The following is a 22,699-nucleotide window of genomic DNA, read 5'->3' on the forward strand; positions in this document are numbered from 1 at the left end:
TAACACTTTCTTTAATTTTCACAGCACTATCTCAAACAGTACATAATAATCTCTTACTCAGACTTAGAGCATGTTTAATGCATGCCATGCTCTCTTTATTTGTAGTTCTTAAGCTCTTCCAGTTTCATTTCAAGTGAAATCAATTTCCTTGAGTGCGTACCATCACTTCCACTAGAATTACGAGGAAGCTTATTAGAGATAAGGGTAATAATAAAATCAAAATAATTAAAATTAAATACAAAAGAAAAAAATTATGCACTTTCAATTGTTGACCAATCTTAGCAAAATAAAATGAGAAAATGGCAGGCTATTATGCTGGTCCCTCATAGTGCTTTCCGTAAGTATGGTGTAACTATAAAGTAATGAAACTAAATTTTGTAGTTCTGGAAGCTTAATGAGGTATAACAGAGCAGCTGCAATGGCACATACTATTACGAAAAATAGGCAAAAGGTTTAACTGAAGCGAAGAAAATCAGTCGTTTAAATCGATTTGTTTCAGATAAGTGAAGAATTCAATTAAACTATTATTCTCTACAAGGCGAAATAGTGCTAATGGCTCAGATAAATTTTACAAGAAGTCAAAGGTTGAAGTCCTGCCAGTTTGGTAACATGGAAAGTCCACAAGTACATTTTACACTATTTACAAAGTTAGCAGTAAAGGAACACAGCCCACAAAGTTCATGCATAAGAGCAAAATGCATTAGATGAGCGTAACTAATTCACATTTTGCTAAAAGCTTTTTACTGTTGATTCTGAACATATTTTCAACTGCTATAGTTTGCTCTGTTGACTATGATGTGCTTGTTGGATGACAGGTTTATACAGTCAGAATAGGGCATATGTACTTATGTGCAATAGGTGACTGGGTGTTCATGCATAAATACGACGCCTCCGTAGCCAGGTGGGAAGGAGCAGTAGTGCGTAGTACACGCTTCTTGATTAGACCGGGGTTGGAGCCCGTCACCACCAAATACGGATGCGGAAAGGTCAGGGAATGACCACCGCATATCCCGGAGCAATATGGCCTTAGTTGCTAATGCTCCTAAAAACCAAATAACAAACAAGCAAACAGCATAAATACGCAGCAATTTTTTAAAATAGTTAAGCTATTTGATTATTTTTGCATTTACTTTTTGTTTCTCGATGATTAAAATAATCTACAATGTAAATCACAACTACAATCATGACTGCTGTTACAGTAGGGTTACAATTATTCTTGTGCAAATTATTACATAATAAATGTAAAAAACAAAGAATGTAAGATAGCATATCTTTTAAAAAAAGAAAGTGAATCTTAAAATAATTTTATTTTATTTCATCATAATACATTATGTCAACACATTAAATCAGACAGAACACATGATATATTGTAATTATATTGTAATACAATGATATATTGTAATTATATTGTAATACAATGATATATTGTAATATAATGTAGGTTATGTTAATGTAAATATGCTAATTGCATTAACACACCTTCCAACTGTTAGAAATCAGAATCTGGAAAAACTAAATACAAATCCACCTTTTTTTTCAAGCCAGAATGTAATTCCAGAATTTTTTTTTTTATTATTTAATAGTAAGAAGTATATCACATATATATAAAAATGTGTGAAATTTTAGGGCTGATCTACATTTAATATAAAAATCTAACTTGAATTAAAGATTAGAAAGATATGATTTAATGACAATATAATTCATTACATACAAGGGTGGACAAAATAATGGAAACACCTGTGATAAGAATTACAGGTATGCACTAATATGATGTTGGGCCACCCATGCTTTTAAAACAGCTGGTATTCTATATGAATAGATTCAAATAAATCTTGAACTGCCTTAAGAGGAATATTGGACTGTTCTTCATGGAGGAATGTTTAAAACTCCTTGAGTGAAGAAGTTGGAGGAAATGTTTCTCACTTTCCTCTCTAAATATATCCACAGTGGCTAGTGTCTAGTGTTTGTACAGACCATGGGAGATGCATACCCTCAGTTTCATACTCTTCAAACATATCTGGATGCATTTTGAAGAGCATGTGTTTGGCACATTATCATCTTGAAACAGCATCTTCTGTGGGAAAAAATGTTTTCACTATAGGATGAACCTGATCACTCAGAATATCAAGGTAATCAGTGGCAGTAATTCAACAAGGGGTGATGATAGGACTAAGGATACCAAGATATTCCTGACCAACCCATTGCTGAGCCACCCCAGCGTTTGATGGTTAGTATAAGTAATAGTAGTGGTTAATGATGCAAGAAAGCAAGCTTATACAGCATCAGCAAAAAAAAAAAAAAAAAAACCAATCCTTCCCTCCAATAGTTTGTCCAGTTCTCCCTTGAATTTATTTAAACTATCCACTTCCACAACAGATAGAAGTTTGTTCCAGCAATCAACCACCTACTGACTAAAGGAAAACTTCCTCACATCTATTCTGCAATCATCTTTCCTCAATTTGAATTTATGCCCCCTCATGTGCATAGTCTGATCAAGAATGCCATCAGCACTGAGCTTGCTCAATCCATTAAAAGAGTTTAAACACCTCAATCAGATCACCTCACAGGTTCCTAGTCTCCAGATGCTGCAATTTTTCAGACCTGAAGCCTTTCTTGATTAGAGCATCCTTTTGTTCCACTCACCAATCTCATTGTTCTTCTCTGTACCCATTCCAGTAGCTCTACATCTTTCCTAAACTGACACCTTCCAACCTGTATGCAGTACTCAAGATGTGGCCTGACCATTGCCTTATACAATGGAATAATCACCACCTTATTCCTGTAAGCAAAATTCCTATATATCATTGACAAAACCCCATGACTCTCCTGGCAGCCTGTCTACACTGCTCAAAGAACTTTATATCTGACTGCACAATTACCTCCGGGTTTATTTCACTTTCCACTACCCTGAGTGTAGTACCACACAGTTGGTACATTATTCTGTCTGGGGTTACTGCTGTCCATATGCATGATTTTGATCTAAGATATTCAGGCTGATGTACTTCTTTTGGCATTTGCCAAACGTCAACTCTCCCTGATGCTGTCAAAAGTGTGAGTGATTATTTGTCTGAAAATAAAACATTTCCAATCATCAAGTGTCGTCTTTTTAGCATTACCATCAGTATTAGGCCTAACGCAGCTGAATGGTTGGTCAGGAGCATGAGTGCAGTAGCACGTGCTCTTTGAGTGGACCAGGGTTCAAGCCCATGACTGCTAAATACAGTTAACATTTGTATTGATGATTTATTGTAAACTCCACTGACCTGGTGGTCATGCCGTAGTATAATGAGTGGCTTGGCAATAGGAGTTCTGTAACAAATTTCAGCTTTGGCCCAAGATATTGGATGCTGAGAGTTCTATTAAGTTCTAAAATTATATGTGAGAGAATGGTTTTATATTTTTTGGACTACAATCCTTTTAGTGATTGGCAATCTATTTCAATCAATTTTCTGCCACAATCAGTCCTATCAGATTTTGTTTTTCAATACTTGGTGAATGCAGACATCACTTTTCTTTTAACACAGCTGTTTAGAATACATTAAACAAATAAGCAGTTTTAGTCACCCCAGCTAAACATGCACCAACAATTTGACCTCTTTGGAATTCAAACAAGTTAGTCATTTTCTTTATGTATCTTTTTATATCACTTCTAAATAAACATCAGCTTTTATCCTCTTTCTTTCTTTCACAGTACTACCTACATGGTCACAGGTTGCACAATGTGAAAAGAAAAGAGAACAGGTATATATTAAGGTTAAAGGCTAAATATGCAAAACAGAACAAAGTGTAATTTACTTTTTCAAAAATTTATCTTATCACATTAATTATATTTTTTTATAATAAGGGCATTCTTCTTTATCATTTGGTAATCTCATTATCTGAAATACAGAATTAAAAATTCCTTATCATACATACCTGCAGTTTGCTAGCAATCAGTTTCCGATCACCATACCTTAAGTACCTAAAAAATGAAAGGTGCAAATACAATTTCTTTTTGTACATTCAGTACCACCGTTAAAGAAGAAATTTGAAAATTCATTCTAATAAATATCACACAAAATTATCTTAAAATGCTATTTACTGAAATAAATAAAAACTATTATATATGACAATTATAAAGTTAAATAAATATACAAAGATTATTTCTAAGCAGAGTGGCATATTATCAATCAATTGTTTGATATGATAATATTACATTACTCTGCATTCAATTGTTATAGAATGCAGAGTAGCAGAGAAACAATGTCAATATAGTTGACCTAAAATTATTAATTTAATTTTTAATTTGAATAGCATCACCAATGGGGGGGTAATAAGGTATTCAATTAAAAGCTGAGACAAACTAACAGCCTGTTTTGAGACTTATTGGTCTGTTGTCTGATGGCCACAGTTAGCATACATGCTGAATAATGCATAGTCACCACAATGACTTTTCAAAAGCTGGAGATTTGGTAGAAGTAAGCCGATTTTTTTTAAAATCCACTTTGAACTTAAAATTAAATTTCACTGCCAACATCTGCATTTTATATTATGATGTAGCCATATGACTGCTTATTAGTACAGTGTTTTCAAACATTTGATTTTTCCTAATGATTTTTCTCTTTGGATTTTGTTTGTATTGTCTATTAGACACCAACTAATTTATGATGATTGAATCAAGGAAGATACTTTTGCAGATTTTATCCTCTTCAGAAATATGAGTCAAAGTTCTGTTTATAACAATGGTCCTACTGTCTATACTTGGCTGTCAAGAGCATTTCTAAGTTTTACCAGAAAGAGATTTGAAGTGATTTTTGATTTTTTTTCCACTTGGAAGAACTGATAAAAGATAAATGATGTGAATTCAGCACGTATCAAAAGGTTCGGGAGCTGACTTTTTATCTTGAATTTGCAAGAAGTTCTCACGTGTTCGTTCGGTGACTCACCTAGACAGTAACACAAGAAATGCCAGTTTATCTGTAACCAGCCTGAAATCAGTACATGTTGAACAGAAAGTGTTTTATGTGTTTCATAAAACACCAATTATTTGCATTTTAAAATGGATGATATTAATGAGCAGAGATTTGTGCATCAAATTTTGTTTCAAATTGGGGAAAAGTGTAAAAGAAACTCACAAAATGTCAAAGGTTTCAGATATGCTGCTTGTCATTTGAAGACTTTTCAGCTGTTCATAATATTTACAGAGGGCCACTTTTATGTTGATCCTCACTCTGGCCACACTTCACTTCAAAAAGTAAAAATTCAATTGCTCATGTTTGTGATCTGATCAGGAGTGATCAACATTTAACTATTTGCAAATGTTGCTAGTGATATAAAATTTTTTATGGGATAAGTCAATCAATTTTAACACAGATTTGAGAATGCGATACATTTCAGCCAAGTTTATGCCTCACCTCCTCCTCCTCCTCCTCATTGATCATCACAGAGAGCGAAGAGATCTCACATGTCATTATCGTAAACATACTGCTGTAGATCCACACTTTGTTCTTCCATCATTACTGGTGATGAACCATGAGTGTATAGCTATAACCAAGAAACATGAGTGTATAGCTATAATCAAGAAACAGAGGCCCAGTCCTCTCAATGAAAGAATCTATCTTCTTCAAGGCCTAAAAAAGTAGAAAAATCTTGATCAAATGTGAAGTTCACACTAACAAGACATTGTTCATTATCAATTTGTCCCACGTGGTCAAACAATGAATCAAGAATGCTACAAACCAATTCTATAGTAACTGCTATTTGGAAAAAATGGTCATAAAAGTATCAATGCCCCTGCACACTTGCCATCTTCCATTCAAGAATTTCTGGTGAAGTGTTCCATCACTGTGATAACCTATCCATACAATCGGAAGATGATGAGACAAATTCGAAAAAGATCCAATCGAATATCTGGTATGCTTATCATTTCACAAAAATTAGTTCAGTTCCCAAACTTTTTTCATCATACCTCATGTAACACTCACCTTCACTTTAAAATTCTACACCTATTTATGCACATTGTTCCTATGCATATTTGTTTGAAAATGTCTATATATATTGTGTTTTTGTGTTTTTAACTGAATTTAGTGACCTCTGATTTTTTTTCATTTCCCAAGAAACAGTTTAAATAATATGAATAATTTCCTCAGTTATTTGCAATAACTGAGGAAATTATTCACAATGTGACTCAGGAATTATTAGCGATTCCAAAAGAAACTTATCAGGAATATTTCTAGAATGTTTTGTGAAAGCATTGGAATTGGTGTATACAGTGTCAAGGAGACAAATTTGAAGAAAATCCATCCAAAAAGCTAGTATGCCCCATCATCTCACACATATTAGTTCAGTCCCGAAAAAATTTTTTATCACATCTCATATAACACTTGAAAATTCTTCACTTGAAAATTCTACACCTATTTATGCACATTGTTCCTATGTTTATTTGTTTGAAAATGTCTGAGTAGATGGTATTTCCCACCAGATGAAATTGAAAAACCACATCTACATACAATATGGTACATAAAACAAACATGTTACCTTTTCATGTTTTTGTAATATATGAAAAACCTTTCATATATATCTTCTGATATGTTACATCATATTTTTGGCAGCTTATTAAAAGATGTTGTTTATTAGATTCACACTACACAAAAAAAAGAAATATAGTAAATGCTAGAAGCATCACAGAAAACAAATATTTTGTTGTTGCTATGCATTTCGCATATTTTATGCACCGTAAACTAAGTGCACCAGACAACCAATTCATTAACTAGCCAATGCTTGTTAACAAAAATAAGTAGAAATTCAAAAATAAGTAATAGTAGTAAAAATAAGCAGAAGGAAGATTTTAAAAAAAACTCTGAATTTAACAACAAAACTATGGTTTATTATTTTTGATAAAAAAAACACAAGAGAAAAACCATTGTGATGCAAGATGGAGACACAGTCAAAATGAGTCAAAAAGATGAGGTCTGTCATAAATCTGGAGAGCTGGCAGGTATGATGATGAAGTAAAAAATCCAAGCAAATAACTGGTATGTGAAAGAAAAACATTTAATTAAATATGTAACTCTTGATTTTTTAAGGAGTCCTTATGTGCTGTAATGTAATAACTAGATCGTATGTATAGCTTAGCTTAATTTTCAGCACTCAACTCATAGTAATCTGCTTAGCTGGTGGAGGGTTTTACCACATACATAGTGGTTATAGGATTCTAATACTTTACAGGGATTATGGGTTTAAAATTCAGTTATGGGATATAAAAAATTTTTAAGAAAGGAAAGTGCACCTTCCATGGTTGCCTAATTAAATTAAATTAAATGAAGAGAAAAAAAAGGAAAGGAAAATATAAGCTAATAATATTTTAGGAAACTCGAAAGTCGCACGAGCGACTTTCGAGTTTCCTCATCTTCAGTTAGTTATAGTGGGGGGGGGGGGAAAGAGAGCGCGCTTGTGTTATATACGGGTTGGGTTCTCGAAATGCATTTCAGTGCACGTGGAAACTTGATACGTGCTAAATTCCAAATGGGGGAGAAATTGGCGGGAATCTTTTTGTTTAACACGTTGAGTGATGTATGGCGCTTAAACCATTCAATAACGAGGGCTTCGTTTTCAAGGATTTTGTAGCTAGAATTTAATTTAATTACTGTGATGGCTGAATCGATGAGTGGGTTGTGATTTTGAGATTGGATGTGTTGTGTTAGTTCTGTACTTGTTGAATTAGTTTTGAAGCTATTAAAGTGGTAGTATGCACGCATGTTGGAAATTTTTGATGTCCCGAATTTTATAGGTGTATAGGGAGACGACGTCGTCTCCCTATACACAAACGTGCACATCGAATCCATGCTACTGGCCCTTAAAGATCTATTAATCAAAGACGACACATTAACAAAATGTACCGACTTAAACATTAATGATATTTTAGAACTCACATCACTGTTACTTGATGTCAAACAATTTAAATTCCAAAATAACGTCTACGAACAAATTATCGGCCTTCCCATGGGCCTCGGTATCTCTGCCCCTTTATCCGAGATCTACCTCTCATCTATCGAAGAAAAAATTCTCCAACCCTTTCCCCCAGGAATTAAACTATACATGACGTATGCAGATGACGTTCTCTTAATAGGCAACAGAACCACCATCGATACTTTACTGAACACCTTTAACACAACACATGAAAGACTCAAATTTACCCTCGAAGTAGAAAACGATAATAAAATTAATTTTCTAAACCTCACCGTATACAAAATAAACACATCTTTAGGCACCAAAATATACAGAAAAAACACACATACAGGTAAATTCTTACATTACCACTCACACCACCCTCTATACATCAAAAAAGCAGTTCTATACAACCAGATATACAACGCTGTAAAATATAGCCACACACAAACAGACCTATCTATAGAATTACAATACCTCACCAAAAAATTCATCGACAGAAAATACCCACCACAACTAATAAAAGAAACCATCACCAAAGTTCATAATAACACTAATAACCCAAACAAAATTATTAACCACGTGAACAAGAATAAGACACATAAACCCCTTATCGCGCTCCCATATCATCAACAATACGCTAGAAGACTTCAACAGATTTTTAAAAATACAGATATCAAATTAATATTCACATCGTATAACAAATTAAGTTCCAAATTCAATTCATACAAGACAACACACGAGTACGAGACACAAGATTACAACAACATTATATATTTGATCAGATGCCAATCAGATTGCCAAGCATGTTACATAGGCAGTACAACAGCAAAATTCGGGACATCAAAAATTTCCAACACGCGTGCATACTACCACTTTAATAGCTTCAAAACTAATTCAACAAGTACAGAACTAACACAACACGTCCAATCTCAAAATCACAACCCACTCATCGATTCAGCCATCACAGTAATTAAATTAAATTCTAGCTACAAAATCCTTGAAAACGAAGCCCTCGTTATTGAATGGTTTAAGGGCCATACATCACTCAACGTGTTAAACAAAAAGATTCCCGCCAATTTCTCCCCCATTTGGAATTTAGCACGTATCAAGTTTCCACGTGCACTGAAATGCATTTCAGGAACCCAAACCATATATAACACAAGCGCGCTCTCTTCCCCCCCCTCCACTATAGCTAACTGAAGACGAGGAAACTCGAAAGTCGCTCGTGCGCGATTATTAGCTTATATTTTCCTTTCCTTTTTTTTCTCTTCATTTAATTTAATTTAATTAGGCAACCATGGAAGGTGCACTTTCCTTTCTTAAAAATTTTTTATAGCCCATAACTTAATTTTAAACCCATAATCCCTGTAAAGTATTAGAATCCTATAACCACTATGTATGTGGTAAAACCCTCCACCAGCTAAGCAGATTACTATGAGGTGAGTGCTGAAAATTAAGCTAAGCTATACATACGATCTAGTTAAATATGTAATGAAAGTTACAAGTATATTTTATCAAAACACTGAGCTGTGTTGATACACTGAAGAAAATTACTAAGGATGCAGGTTTTATTTCAGTGCATGAGTTGAATTCGTGTTTTATGAAAAATAATGGAACTAACAGGTGAAAGCAACAGCATAAATGAGGAAAGAAGAAAAAACCTTGGGGTAACAAATAATGGAGTAAAAATGAGTGACTTAGATAGACTTCAGGAATGGTTAGGAAAATGGCAGCTATGCTTTAATTCAGCAAGGTATTACACCTGGGGAACAGTAACCCAAAAATAACTTATACACTTGACAGAGCTGAAATAAAGCCAGTAGCGGAGGAAAGGGACTTGGGTATTACGATACGGTTAGACATGAAGTTCTCCGAGCATTGTAGACTGGTTGCAAGGAAGACCCATGGTGCCCTATCGATGATTTATCAAACAATTGGAAGTAGAGATAAAGATGTCATAATCCCATTATGTAAGGCTATTGTTAGGCCACACTTGGAATACTGTGTTCAAGTATGGAGACCGCACCTAAAGAAAGACATTGTGCTTCTTGAAAGGGTGCCTTTCAAGAAGCACAATGAACTTGCCTAGTGAGATCGGAAAAAGGTGTCCACATGAGGAAAGACTGAATATGTGGGTTGCAGAACGTGGAAACTAGGCACCTTAGAGGAGAATCTATTGAGGTGTTTAACCCTTTGCCTGTCCACATATATTTCGCATGTACTAAGCCATACGTTCGTTTAAAATAGTTACTTTTATCATGTTGCATGGCTCTCTAGAGTAATTTTTTACATATCTAGTAGGTCAGGGTACATGTAACAGACCAAGGATAAGCAAGGATGTGTGCATCCCATATGACACATTACGAAATATACCAAGAAGAGAAGACAGAAAACTCATTCAGAGAAGGTGTCATTGTTGTTACACAAAAATCATATCGAAGGAAAATCACAAAGAAGCAATGAAAAAATCTAAACAAGTCTTAACAGAATGTGTCGAATGTGGCAAACCATTTTGCCTACCTTGTTTCAATGAATACCATAAATAATATTATGTAGTGTATTGAATGAGAAATAAAAGCTACTTTATTTATATTTGTGTGTTTTTTATATATTTAGTAACACCACCATATTATTTCAGATAATTCACATTCTCGCATTTTGTGAATCAGATGTGATGCACACTGAGTTGGAAGACAAACTATAACACGTTTAGATCGAAAAACTGAGTAAGTTTCAGACATTTATCAAAAATTTATCGTATTTAAAACTCCAGTAAGTGTGTATCGCATGCGATGCACAAGCATATAGAAAATACGTCGTGTGTGTCACATGTGATGCACATGGGACAGGCAAAAGGTTAAGGGTCTGAGAGGCATAAGCAAAATGAATGAGGACGAAATTTTCGCAGTTATAAATGATTCTAGAACAAGGGGACATAATTTCAAGTTACGGGAGGGATAGATGTTTAGACTGGATTGCAGAGGCTGACAGTTTGGGGAAATTCAAAGGTCAGCTGGATAATTACCTATGGGAGGAGGGAAACACATAGGATGTCTATTTCCTTTTCTTTTGTTAATTTTTATTTTCTTATTATTATTATTATTTTATTTTAGTTATTTTATTTTTTATTTTATTATTATTATTTTTGGCTGGTGCAGCATAAGCATATAGGCTTCCTTGCACCATGTGATCATTGCTAATACTAATACTAAATACACAATCAAAGCAAGCCAAGCAAAGATAAGGTGGTATGGTGGAAGAAGGGTAATTAAACTTAGCAGATATATTAAGCAAAAAAGTAATGATAATAGAAATGGATAATAGATCAAGAGAAAGGTGGAATGATGATGAGATCAAACGAGCATTAGAAGAAATGGGCTTACTCTTGCTAGGAGGCTGGTAGCTTAGGAGGACTTATTTCTACTATCATAATGATCTGTAAACCCACCGGTATAGCAGATTTTATGATGATAAATTTCATTCCCTATCTATCCTTATTCATTCCATAATTTGCTTGCTTCTCATTTATTCTTCTATACCAGTGGTCTCCAAACTTTTTTGGTCACGCACCTTATTTTACTTAAAAGGAATAGCATGCACCCCAGAATAAAAAAATGGAATATAAGTTTAATATATTTTTTTTATTTATAAATCATTTACATGGAAGGCATTATATCTAAAATCATATTTATAAGGCACATATAATTTTAAAAGATCACAAATAAAAAAATACAAAACAAAATTAAATTGAAGTTCAAGTACAAAATGATATGAAATCATTAATGTAACAAGTGTAGTAAATGTGATGTAATACTAACTGTTTTATTTATAAATAATTTACATGGTATGCATTATATCTAGGATCACATATATAAAATCACACATAATTTGAAAAGATCACAATTCTTAGTTCGCAATGTGGTTGATGATGTGCTCATACTAGGAGAAATATCAGTCTCAGTAGGTTCGTGTTGGTCATTTGTGAAGTATCAATTCGAGGTTTCTTTGCACCTATTTTAATAAGACAGCTGTCCATTTTGTGGCAGTGTCTAATGAGAAATAAATTTAATTAGTGAAACATATTATAAGCAGAACTGGGAAGATACTCGTTAAAAGTATTTTAAATGCAAGATACAAGATACTTTTTTCAAATAAATTTTAAAATACTAAATACAAAAACTTTTTCCCAAAAGTATTTTAAAAACTTAAGTATTTTAAATACTTAAAAGTATTTAAATATTTGAAAACATCAAAATAATTTAAAGTATTTTAGATACTTTAAGTATTTAAGATACTCTCAAAGTACTTAAAATACATACCAAGTTTTAAAGTACTTTTTAAGCACCTTAAATACTTTTTTTGCTAAAAGATATCAAATATTTTTCAAAATTATCTTTCATTTTAAATACAAGATACTGAGAATAAAAAGTATTTAAGTTACTAAAAAGTATTTAATATTATTGAAATGCTTCCCAGCTCTGGTGATAACTACATGTGAAGATTCTTACCATAGTGTGTTTTTAAAATATAAATACAGTTCTGTAAGTAATGAAAGCCTACGGACAAATACAACTATGACACTCGTAGCCACCCATGTAGGTAACTTATATTTACTCGTGGTGGCGGTACAGCTCAGCAATAGCTGCAAACATAATCCATCCTTTCTTGATCCACATTTATTCAGTAAGTTAAACAAGGATGGAAGATATACTCTGAGCCCAAACAGAGCACGTGACTGCTTTGTTTTGGACATGGCTGAAACCAACGGTATGAACAAATAAAACTGTGCAATCAAATAGAGATGCTTTGTTGTTTGTTATTTGGTTTTTAGGAGCATTAGCAACTAAGGCCATATTGCTCTGGGGATATGCAGTGGTCATTCCCTGATGACCTTTCCGCATCCTCCATATTTGATGGTCACGGGCTTGAACCCCAGTCTAATCAAGAAGCATGTGCTATGCGCTGCTGCTCCTGCCCACCTAAACAGAGATGCATATTGAAATATTAGAATAACATTTATTTATGATTTTTATTTTCAATTACATTTCGAAAAACTAAAGTTTTCATAATTAGTAAATATTGATTTATCACGGATTATCTCTCACACTGCATGGATCATCTCGCGCATCCCCCTAGGGGTGCACGCACCCAACTTTGGAGACCACTGTTTGATACTATAAGGTACAGTCCAACTTATATAACACCTTTTTAATAACTATTATACAAAACTTACCTTTAATATTTCATTACTGCAATGAGGGACAACTTACAACTGAAGCAAAGATTACAAATTAACCAATTGCTCCTATTACAAATATTTACATAAAATTGACTTAATGGCTTAAAGCTTTAATTCTTCCTCCTTCCTCTACATTCCATATAATATAAGATGGCCGTTAAAACAACTTTTTTTTTTTTTTTTTTAACTCTACTTTCTTAGAAATAGTTAATTTCCCAAAATGTGAAATTAATTATTCACTGATTTAACAATTCAATGCAATCATCTTTGATACACCTTCTTATCTGATCAATTTGTTCAAAACATGAATAAACATTTTAAAAATTAAACTTACTTTCTAGCTTGGTTACTCCTCTGTTCAATAAAATTAGCACCTGGATGAACATCACACCCATTTAAAATCAGCCGCCGCATAAGGTCAATATTTGCTTCTGTTACCTAATATAACAATGTAATTACAATATTATTATTATTACATATTTTTATATACTGTATTAATGTTACTGCATTAAGAATATATTATTTTAGCCAGCAAGTTAAAAATTACTGGAATAAGTTACCTACATGGGTGGCTCAGCCACCCATGTAGGTAACTTATGTCACCCATGAGGCTGACAGTTTGGAGAAATTCAAAGGTCAGCTGGATAGTTACCTATGGGAGGAGAGAAATGCATTGGTTGTCTATTTGCTTTCTTTTATTATTTATTAATCATTTATTTTATTATTATTTTACTTTTTTTTTTCTTTTTTTTTGGCTGGTGCAGCGTAGGCCTTAGGTTTCCTTGCACCATATGGCCATTACTAATACTACTCATCACTTTTATTATGCAGGTAACCCTCATATAACACAGTAGTAGTTTGGTTCCTACGAAATCTCATGTAATGCAAAACTGTGTTATACAGGACTAAGAACCAGTACAAAAAGTTGGGTTACATTCCAAAAGCTAACAAAAATACACCTATTTTTTTTTTTTTAATAACTATCGGAAACTTAATTTTTATAATAGTAGTAACTTAAATAGTAATACCTGAACAAACATCTTACCTTACAAACTGTGGTACATATATGTCAGATAATGTACATTCATTTAATTTTCTTTCTCTTCATCACTGCTAAGCACAATCTCTTCTGCAGCATCTAGAGTTCGTGTACCTTCTGCTCTCTTTAAATGTCACAAACTGCACTTTTTGAAGTCCCAATTATTTTTTATGGTCTCAAATAAGCACAGGACTAACCCAGGAATCTTCCAATAAAATACAGTGGACCCCCCACTTTGAATGATATGTGAAAATCAGAAGAATATTTTCCAGTTAGCAAAATAAAAATAAATTTATGTTTATGCACATAGCTTAATTAATACGTACTGTAATAGGTACATACCAATTGATATTTCTGTTCACTGACTTTTTTTTTTTTTTGTTGTAAAATTTAAAACAATAAAAATGATAAGCAATTAATAACAAAGAACATGGCATGCACAAGACGCAACAAACACGATACACACAAGTGAGATATGGAGTAATGAGTTTCTGAAAATTTATTTGTTTTTTATATGACTGATTATTTCATGAAGAGGAAACACATTTCACCATAATAATGTGAATTCCAGCTATTGCTACTAGGGCAAATGCAAAAAGATCGAATTTACTACCCATTTATAATTGATTACATAAACAGAAAAGTCCAATAAACTGGAAACTACAAATTGTAGTTATTGTTTTATGGTAGTGACCTCCAGAAATGTGCTTTAGAAAAATACCATGAAGGTGATAACAACTAGCAAGTCAACAGCGGGGATTCACAAAAGAGAAATGGAAATGTTGAAAATTCCAGCAATTAACCACCCAAAGATTGTGCGAGGATTGCAGCAATTTATTAATTGTGTTAGAGTGAAACCGTGTTGTATAAGTACCGTGTTATACGGGGGTTGCCTGTATACGCATTTTGCTCAATAATGGCATTTCTTTTTTAATTGCAAAAGACTGAATAGCAATAATTGCTCTACTTTTATATTTTGTAGTAAATAATGATTTGAATTTTTAATTTTATTTTTTAAACTTGCCTTAGAAAAATATATTATTTGTTTACTTGTTCTCTTCAATAAAATATTAAAATTATGTTCCACTACTTTTATAACTACAATGATGTCATATAATGCATGCAACTGGGTGCATTACCTGTAATGTGTTTAAATCTTAATAAATAAATAAACTTAATAGATAAGAAATAAAATAAACTTAATAAATAAACTTATGATCACCTCACCTGCAACAGGCCACCAACTTTTACAATGAGTTCTCACAATGATAACAAGGCTCCATGGTAATAAATTCTGTTCCCCTACAAAAGCAGCTCTAAGATTATGGAGGGTTCTGAGAAGTTGATAAACCATGATTCATCTCATTGAAGTAGCAAATGTTCATCAGATTCAGATCTGGTTATCCTGCTGTTCATTTCATCAGCAGAATATCATCCATAAGAGGGAATCTATCAAATGACTGAACTGCATGTGGAAGAGTATTATCATCCATGTTAATGAATTAAGAGCCAATAGCAGCTCTGAAAATTCTCACATAGTGCTCAAGGCTCTCATCTTTCTACCTCTGAATATTCAAGGTGCCTAACCTAAAGATCTAGCAACCAATTCATCATGAAGCTTCCTCAGGCTGTGAGACCAGCACCACAATAGTTGTCCTTTTTCCAACATTACATATGAGAACATGTTTCACATTTTCTAAAGAGAATGAGTTTAGGGACAGCTTCATGAGTAAATCTTGACTCATCTATAAAGAGAACATTATCCCAAATAGCCTTGGCTACAAATATTGTGTTCTCTGCACCAAATTAATGGGACAGAGGGAGTGAGGAAAAGCACAAAAGATTTGTTATCTTGCTATTAAAACTATTATTTCTATTGGGGGAGGGGGACATTATTACCATTACTAATTCTAGCTACCTCACCTTGCAACTGTCCTGCCAACAACTATTTATCACTCTAAACCTTCCAAACATTCTACATAAAGAGAAATCTTAATCAAAGGTATTCCTCACTGCATTTGATTTTGAGTTATGCTACTGTAATGCACATTTTTACAGCCCTTCAGATTTGCATATCCTACAGCTTAGAACCCACATTCTGAAATTATTCCAATTTATGTTAAATTACATCAGAATCTCAGAAGAAAAAGAAAAAAAAAAAACTGACCTAGTACAAATACTGTAACATCTGTGGTGGCCACAGAGAAGTCAAGGCCTTGACAAGTGATGGTATGCCCTAATTTTTGTTACAATGGAAGAAGACAGGTTTAAAAAAGGTACATCAATTACTGAAGGTCCTTTGTATTTTCTATTGTTTACAGTGCAAATAACAGGGTGGAGGCTATTTTAGAAATGGTTGCTAGCACATTCCAGTTCCGCTTCTTGTGAAATACCTGAGAATATCCTCCTCTTTTAAAAATCTCTCTCTCTCTCTCTCTCTCTCTCTCTCTCTCTCTCTACCAAGATTCAGTTTCTTTTTACCAAGTCACCAGGGCTGACAGTAAAAGGCATATTAATTTCATCACCAATCAAGTGCAGTGGCAATAATTTAATGCTACTTTAAAAGGAATGGACATTTCCAAGATGATAATGAAACAACACAATGATGTGTGTCTTTGGTTAAATGATCATAGAATCTTCAAATCAAAGAAGAAGACAGTAGCTTCTATCCCCAGGTTTCCAATATTCAACTAAGCATGAGAGACAGATTCGTCATGCAGAGAACATTTCAATATGCTATTATAAGTTGAACCTAATAGGATATCCAGGCAGTGTATTAACAATCTGAGGCTCTTCACATTTTCACAAATTTTGAAGTCAAAAATTTATAAGGAATATTAAAGAAAGTTTTTAATAACAACAAATAAAAAAACATCAAACTTACTCTTTCTGGATATGTAAGTATCATGGCAACATGTTGAGGAACACCAACCTAGAGAGAGAGAGAGAGATTTTATTTCATAAAGAATGCAATATAAATTTTTATCGACTGCAAATGATTTCTCATAAAAAGAAGCAAAATAGTTTTGTACTTATTATTATTCAATCCTATATACACTACTACTCTCAGTAGTACCTTTCTACCATCTACTACTCTTCCGAAAAGGGTTACCAGAATTAGAATGTTAAGAAACACTGTTCTAAATAACTTTTATAGCAATGTTCACCAATTATATTTTCAAAAAATTTTCATCATTTTATGATGAATAGTCTGTTCTGCTCAGTTATTTTGGTGAATAGCAATCCAGTTTCTTAATGTAACAACTTGTTTAAAGTCACGATTAGGAAAATCCAGATTTTTTTTCATGTAAATAACATGAACAAAATCTGGATAATGCAGTCATTTTTTCTGAAATGTCTGTTTCAAAATTTTGAGGTGTCTTATGCATTGATGCATATTGTGGGTCAGGAAATATTGCTGCTAATTAAAACACTAACTTTCTTCCATGTTCAACATAATAGTTGTCTAAGGATATCATTATACTTGTACATCAATAAGAGAATACTAAGTATTCCAAATACAGAGAAAGAAACTGTAATACTGAGAATTGGTTCTTTAAACAGATTATATGAAACCAAAAACTCTGCTAAAAGTCTTGGGTTTAATATTCCACTCTGGATAGGAATATTTTAAAAACCTCCAGACTGGCTAATACAGCTCTAAGATGGGAGTATCACACTGAAATCAGTCAACTGACCAAATTCCTTGTTTTGCAATATCTTCAGACTGTACTCATAATTTTTCACCAGGCATTTGCTATTCATTTGATTTTCACTACTTCAGGTTTAAATGCATAGAATTTTTAGATTTAATTTAATTTAAAAATTAATTTTTTTTTTAATTTCTTGCTTGTAGGGGCTTTTAAATCTGCAAAACAGGAAAATTACTCTTATTAATGAACCATTAAGTATTGCATATAATTCATTTAACAACTCCTTAACAGTATATATTTTTCAAGAAATTCTGGATAAATTCTAGGACCCAAAGTATGAAAAAAAAAAAAAAAAAAAAAAAAAAAAAAAAAAAAAGTGTTCAAAAACACTATTTCTCAAGTTATTACATTCAACTTCCAAAAGGGCATACTAAAATAGCACTAATTATTTTTTTAAGGTTAACATAGTGATTTTACAATAACTGTTACAAATTACATCCTTGCAAACTTGAAAGTGGATCTCAGCTCATCAAATTACTAACCGCTAAACATATGCTAACACACCTCTGCAGTAGTGTGCATTGATTCATAGTCACATTCTCGCTACAGTTCTGCAAAGTCCAACACTTCAGTTTCATACACCAGGCTCTTTAAATTACCCCACCAGAAATAATAAAAGGGGGGTTCACACTGAGTAACCATGCTGGCCAAGTAACAAGGCTTCTCACACTAAATCATCTAAATGAATTGGTAGCACTTTGTTGGGATTGCTACGGTGACTGACCATCAATAAGCGTGACAGTTAGTCACTAAGGAACAACATGTGGCCTGAGTAACTGACTGCCAACAATACTGCACCAATGTTAATAAAATATTGCAATTGATGAGTCCTTTAACACCACACAGATTTTATTCCACCCACTCATGCAACTCACATGAGCTGATGATTTCATCACACTGAAAGCTTGTAAAGAATATGTAAAGAAGGCATTAGACTCACAAAACAAGGATCTTGGGCATGACAATAACCATTAAAAGAAGTGTTGTGGAAGGTAGTCTGGTGAAGTCAATTGCATTCTCTACAGGGAGATGAAAGATGTACAATTACTATTAGAAAAAAATGTACTAAAGAGTTGTGGGGAACCTGTGGAGCAGCACCAATTTGTCAGATATTTATCCATCAATTCTCTTACCATGTTAAGAATTTCATCTTTAGTGTCTTGATGGTACACATGCTGTTGCCCTTGCAGTTGCAAGGGTGACAGCAACAAACTGCGCCACTTTTCCTCAAATGCCTTTCAATCTTCTATTAGGGAAGATTGCCTACTATCTCTGTTAAGGTGGAAAGACATGCTAATTTGTGCTCTTTAAATTTTTGATTATTAAGTGGTTTTAAAAGGTGTTAATGTTATACATTTGTGTCTATTAGATAGAGCATGAGAAGAACTAGAGGAATATATAATTTTTATGTGGTTTATGGTGACTATAGAGAGTACAAGTGTAAATAAATATTTTTACAGTTAAAATGTTCTTACTGTTTTATACTGTAATGACTGCCAATGTATTGATATAGGAAGGTGCTAGATAGTTTTGTATCCTTGTAATTTGAATTCATGAAAAGATTTTAGTGGAGAACAAACTGAGGGCAATAGGTCACTTTAAGCTGTTTCTTAACCTTCTCGGGTGGCTGGGAGTGGAGATATAGAGTTTACATCATTTGGTAAATAATTTAATTAAGGCTTCAGCAGCCATTACAGAAGGCAACTGAAGTTTTCCACTTGGCAAAATACCAATCTAAACTGAAATACTGGCATTACCATGTTTAAATATTACTGTTTATAGTAATAGCCATTGAATTCTTGAAAATGTGATTCTTAGAACTCCGTGGAGTAAGAAGAATCATTCGCTAAAACATGGCATAGTCACATCTAATTTTTTTTTCTTTTTTTTTTCAATTTGAGGGTTTAGTATCAGACAACATTAACTACAAAATCATTTTGTAGTAAACGTTTTCACAATTAACCAAGAAAAAGTCATTTGACATTTTTTTGGTTTACCAGAAATGTGCTTATAAGCCCAGATAACTTGTAAACTACTAGAGATATACATTTCTATGACATGATATGCATTGTTATTTGTATAAAATTAAACTAAAGTTGTCTCAAAACAAAAATGCAATTTTGTAGTTAACATTGTTTGACACTAAGCCCTCAAATTTTATTTTGGATAAATAATTAATATCAAAATTGGGTGTTGACTTTTTTTTCTTTTTTTTTTGTTTCTTTCTCTCAACATCTCCCTGAAAGCTTTTAGTTAATTTTTTTTTCTGGTTATAGTAATAGCCAGTACTTCATCGCATCTTGCCTTCTTACAAATACATTTTACATCTCAGTACCATTTTAAAGAGTACACTTTACTTCTTGGGTGTTTTTTCACAGAATATGATTTTCTTCTCAATTACTGCAATTCTTGAAAATATAATGCAGTAATTGAGCACTGCTGTGATCATACTGCAACAATAGGTGTGGGGGTTTCCTGGGGTAGTTTTGATAATTATTGATGACATTGATACTGTGTCATCCATAACAGCAAGTTACTAATTAATAATACAAGACTTAGTTATTCTCGTGAGGCTTTCAGAAACAGTTATCACCACTAATTATATTTGTACTTTAAGAGTTTCACTGAATTTATTATAAAGCAAAGGTTGTTCAAATACAAAACTAAACATTACATTTGTTTTGTTTAAATCTCATTTATATTTTATCATTAAGCATAATCCCATTTCTATTTTCCTAGTTAACAGCTCATTACCTGGTCAATACGAAGATTAGGGTCAGGTGAAATTACAGTTCTTCCAGAAAAGTCTACTCTCTTGCCAGATAAGTTACCACGAAATCGACCATGTTTTCCTTTTAATCTCTGGACAATTCCTCTACATTGCTGCTTTGGCTATAAAGATTAAATAAATATTTTTAAAAAATTCAAATTAGCATTTCACTAATAATCATAATAACAGAAAACAGCTGAGCTTAGTGATCCCCTCATGGGCATGTTGCCTATGTTTATGTGTACTGTACACTTATCACATAAGTGATCCATATGCAAAAATTTCTTTAGCCTATTCCAAATAACCTGAATCAAAATTAATAACTGATGCAAGGAAATGAACTTTTGCTGCATCCAAGAAAAAAAAATCCCAATCACTCATTCTTAAAAAAAAAAAAAAAAAAAAAAAAAATGATGATCCAATTTTGTTTAGAACTATATCAAACCTGCTGTCTCAGCTACCTTGGAGATCGTATTCCAATGATCTACAATATGTTGCGCACAAATAAAATCCATGAGATCAGCTTTCTGCTCCCTAAGATTAAATATTTGTGCCCCCAGGTTGTCTTTCCTATCAGTGAACATGTATTTCCCCTCATTCATTTTACTCATCCCTTGCAAGGCCTTACAAACCTCCCCCAAAATTTCCAAAAAGTGTCTAGCTGTCAAATTTTGTAGGACTAGTTTGTTCTGTTCCAATCTAATTGTCCTTCACTGGACCCTCTCTAGAAGTTGCCTTTTTTTTTAAGACATAGCTTAATGCCTGTATCATAATCCTAAGTCTTTTCTGCTCTGAACCACCTTTAATTTCTTCCCCCACAAAGTCTGTAAGTTACCATAAGAGCTTACATTTAGAAATATTAAATACTTCAAAAGCAATTCTTCAGACCAAATCCTACTGAAGCAACATAGCCTGGTTCTAGTTATTAAGTACCATCAGTCTTAAAAATTATCAGCAAACTTGGATGGCTTTCCCTGTACTCCATCACAAATGTCATAAAGGAATATTAGAAACAAGAGGGAAGCTCCAGCACTAACTGCTAAGGAATTCCACTTGCTATGTTAGTCTACTCTAAAAAATGCCCATTTACAACTACCCCTGCCTCCTATCCTTAAACCAGCCACTGATCAATCTTCCTTGTAATCAACGGTTTTTTTCCGTTATTACAATTGCCACCTATGGCGAAAAGCTATACTAGTCTAGTCAAAATTTCAAAGTTGGTTTTTGACTTCATCACAGCAGTTAATCAGATTAGGGAGTCAGCAACCTCCTTTCAAAAAAGAATCATGTTGTGATCCCTTCAGGATTCCACACTTATCAGGATTGTCCTGTACTATCTTAATATTCAATATGATTGTCAAAAATAATGCAAACAGCAGTTTAAAAGGGCTACTCAAAATGAAAACATGTTTATGTAAAACTATTTGTGTGTCCAAATTTCCATACATAGAAAGGTATGCAATTAAAACTTATGCATGATCAACAAAACCAAGGAAAACGCAATTAATGAAAACGAAACAATAAAACTTTTCTAAAAAGCATGACTAATGTGGCTTGTGAGTAGTTTTTTTTTTTTTTTTTTTTTTGTCTTTTTTTGATGAGATATAGCCTCATCTTTCACCTTATATGAATAGCTAACTGCCAGCTGGAAAGTTTAGCAAGCATATATATTTTATTTTTATGTGCTTATTCAAAATCCTTTCATAATATAAAACATGATGTAACATAAAAAAAAGGAACAGCTGTGCTTTCTAATTATAATAATTAAACATACCTGTAGGTGAAGAGGGATACCAGACATTTCACTGTTAATGTACAATGCACACTGAAGCTGAACATAATCCCAATCATCCTGCCAAAAAACAATTATCATTTAAAGATGCAGAATGAAGGAAAGTTTTAAGATTAAAAAAAAAAAACATAAAAGAAATAGAGAATGAAACAGTTCAGTACTTAACTAAAAATTATAATTCTATAAAATAAGCATTACAAAGACAAAAATAAATTCC

General features: G+C 33.0%; 1 protein-coding gene across 1 annotated transcript in view; it reads right to left on the reverse strand.

The window, feature by feature from the left end:
* Polr3A (RNA polymerase III subunit A) overlaps nucleotides 1-22,699 on the reverse strand; it is a 185,307-nt gene that overhangs the window by 119,303 nt on the left and 43,305 nt on the right. Inside the window, exons 9-13 of the mRNA XM_090371374.1 lie at nucleotides 22,465-22,542; nucleotides 20,675-20,812; nucleotides 17,092-17,139; nucleotides 13,503-13,606; nucleotides 3,916-3,961 (exon numbers count right to left, since the gene is read on the reverse strand). Coding sequence (XP_090227500.1) covers nucleotides 3,916-3,961; nucleotides 13,503-13,606; nucleotides 17,092-17,139; nucleotides 20,675-20,812; nucleotides 22,465-22,542 — 414 coding nt within the window. The remainder of the gene's footprint in view (nucleotides 1-3,915; nucleotides 3,962-13,502; nucleotides 13,607-17,091; nucleotides 17,140-20,674; nucleotides 20,813-22,464; nucleotides 22,543-22,699) is intronic.

Source organism: Mastigoproctus giganteus, chromosome 4, assembly GCF_048544385.1.
Source record: "Mastigoproctus giganteus isolate SK-2022 chromosome 4, ASM4854438v1, whole genome shotgun sequence".
Taxonomy (NCBI): domain Eukaryota; kingdom Metazoa; phylum Arthropoda; class Arachnida; order Uropygi; family Thelyphonidae; genus Mastigoproctus; species Mastigoproctus giganteus.